This window comes from Limulus polyphemus, unplaced genomic scaffold (genome assembly GCF_000517525.1).
Source record: "Limulus polyphemus unplaced genomic scaffold, Limulus_polyphemus-2.1.2 Scaffold2287, whole genome shotgun sequence".
Lineage (NCBI taxonomy): Eukaryota > Metazoa > Arthropoda > Merostomata > Xiphosura > Limulidae > Limulus > Limulus polyphemus.
In genome coordinates, this window is record NW_013667897.1 from 191,418 (window position 1) to 194,531 (window position 3,114).

At 30.9% G+C, this 3,114-nt stretch overlaps 1 protein-coding gene across 1 annotated transcript in view; it reads left to right on the top strand.

Annotated features, from left to right (window-relative positions):
* The window catches only part of LOC106466521 (tyrosine-protein kinase receptor Tie-1-like), a gene marked incomplete at its 3' end in the record, with an annotated part of 37,275 nt that extends 35,892 nt beyond the window's left edge, over positions 1–1,383 (top strand). Inside the window, exon 7 of the mRNA XM_013926812.2 lies at positions 1,243–1,383. Within this exon, the coding sequence (XP_013782266.1) occupies positions 1,243–1,383 (141 nt within the window). The remainder of the gene's footprint in view (positions 1–1,242) is intronic.
* Between the last annotated feature and the right edge of the window lie 1,731 nt (positions 1,384–3,114).

Genomic DNA, 3,114 nt, shown 5'->3' on the forward strand with positions numbered 1-3,114 from the left:
CTCTATAGCACTCCACAATAGTTAAAAACACTATAACACTCCATAATAGTTAAAAAACACTCTATTACACACCATAATAGTTAAAAAACACTATAACACTCCATAATAGTTAAAAAACACTATAACACTCCACAATAGTTAAAAACACTATAACACTCCACAATAGTTTAAAAACACTATAGCACTCCACAATAGTTAAAAAACTATAACACTCCATAATAGTTAAAAAACACTCTATTACACACCATAATAGTTAAAAACACTCTATTACACACCATAATACTTAAAACTACTTTATAACATCCCATAATACTTAAAAACTACTGTATAACATCCCATAATAGTTTGTTGCTAAGTGACAATGTATATTGTTGAGCATTACCAAAAAAGGAGTGGGAAAGTATTCTTGACAGAGCGACAAAGGGAATAAGGCATATTCAAGAATAATTAATGGTAAAAATCAAATTAACAACTTCTAATATATAGAAAATAGCTTGATTCAGAAAGGATTTAAATTTAAAATTGAATCTATATTTTTACTTTATGGAAAATTTTATGCACTTGGCTCTACACCAGGTGATCCCATACTATGTCTTTACTTTAGGCTTATTCTACCAACACTCACTACACTTATAAGGTTTCACAGCATCCTCATCATGTCCCCCTTGCACCCCGTCACTAAAATCATAATTGGCAGACAGTAATCGAACTATTCTATCTGGATCAATGCATTTTGGCTTTTATGACTCCTTCTATTTCGAGAAAAGAAGTGTAATGTGGAACACACTGGCTTTTATATAGGTTATATATATATAAACATTATACAGTTGATATGCTGTATAATATAGAATAATAAATTTAATGCATTGCTATAATATTATTCACACACCAAAAAACCCTATAATTCTTATATATACATTATAATTATAAAATGTCTAACTGTATTTTTGTATTTTGTTGGCCTAAGCTGTGTTGATAAGCCTAGAATAGGCAAAACTGCAGGCCACAATAGTGGTTGGTGTCAACAAAGGAATGTATTAAGCCTCTACTTTACAGATGATGTTTTCAATTTTATCTTTGGTGAAAAAGAAATAAAATTGCAATATATATATATATATGATAGTAGTAACATATTCCTTTTTCCTTGTTTATGATAGAATAAATTTGGCCATTTAGGCAAAGTAATAAAATTATTTTTAAAAGTATAAATAGATGAAATTCTGATGCTCTTTCTTATGACAGAATGTAAACCTGGTTGGTATGGAGCAGACTGTAAACAACCGTGTCACTGTGCTAATGGCTCAAAGGCTTGTAATAGGATAACAGGGCAGTGTAATGGTGGTTGTAGCCATGGGTGGATTGGAGAATCATGCCAGATACGAGGTAAGACCAGTTATGCACTGTGTTAATAATATCACTTTCAAATATAGACATTTTGAATACTGGTATCTTATTTCTGTGCACCTCTTTCATTTTAACTTGCAAAACATCATTGAAAATTGATCTCCACCCCTGTATCTTTTCTATGAGTGATTTTGAACCCATTACCTAGATTTGTAATATGTTTTTATAACTTATTACTTTTCTGGGTTTAGTTCAGTTGAATGTGTAATATGTTGTTACCTTATTATTTTGTCTTTGTAATATTATGTCACCCTATGATTTTCTGAGGGGTATGTTTGTAACTGATGCTTTACTTTTTCTCCTTGGTGTTTTGTTATGTTATTACTTTGTTATTTGTAATATATAGAGATTGAATACCTTGTATTAAAATGGTTTTGGAACCTCACCACATTGTTTTACTTCATGCTACGACATCTTTTCATGCTCTGACTACTATGCATCTTTACAATAGACTTATAATGTAGTTTTGATTGCAAAGGCTCTGTCATAATGTTGCCATTTCCAAAGCCGGACAGTAGATATACACAACTGTTCATTTTAAGTTTAATACGAAAGTATTATTTAGTATATATTGTGTGAGCATTAAAGTAAGTTATTTTAGAAGCAATAGTTATGGCAAGTTTGCTTACACAACTATTTACAAATTAGTTGTTGCTTAGTTGAATTGTTGTGAATTGACATCATTTACTCAAACCTTCTAAGTTTTTCACATTGTTCCATTGAGTACAAGTAAAATTACCTGTTTCCAGTGACAAGAAAACCTTTAAGTTAATCTATCAATTTAAATTATTATATGGACTTCAAAAAGGTTAACTGTTGAACTTTTGGTTTCACTCAGCCAAAGCTCTGAGCTGCCTGCAGCGAAAAATAAATGTTGAGAATTTCAGTTATGCTAAGTAACATATAGTAAATCTACATTTTATTCTTTGTCATATTTTGAAATGTGAATGATAGTGTGATTAATTCCTAACAATTTAGTGTAGAATATCCTGCTTGCAAAATGAAATTTGTATCAACATTATTCATGCCTGTTCTCCCTTCATTTCAAAAGTGAATGTTGAGCTTTGCCTGTGTGCGAAAGTTTTAAAATGCAGTGCAGGAAGCTGCTGCCATAAACGGGAGACAGAGGAACTTGCAACAGACATCACAGTTTCCAACATATATATATATATATGTATATAAGATTGTTGCATAATAATGTGTCATAGTTTGTAGAAAGTTCTAGGACTCAATAAGTGACAAAGTTAGTGCAAGTAAGTAATTTAGTGAAATGTGAAAGTGAGACAAAGTTAGTGAGAGATATAGTCAAATAGATCTAGAATATGTTTATAAGTTCATACACAAAGAGTGTACAGTGGCAACTTTTAAAGTGTAATATTTGCTGATTATATTGTAATAATAGAGTAGAGAAGAATAATTTTTCTTGTCAGTTGGGGTCTAAAGTAACTGAACTAGCCTGTGTGGAAGAAATGTAGATAATTACTTAAAACTCTGGATAACCAACAGTGTAGCAAACATTTGTAAATATTGTTACGTCTCCGTTTGTTAATTAACTTAATTAATTGTTAATTAAATGTACAGAATTACAAACACAAAATTACAATTCAATAAAGTCTCTTAATTTTACGGGACGTATCTTCTTCCGTACTGGTCTCCGTCTCGTTGGTTTCTGCTTCATGTGGGATTCATCTGCTTCATCAGTAAATGTCC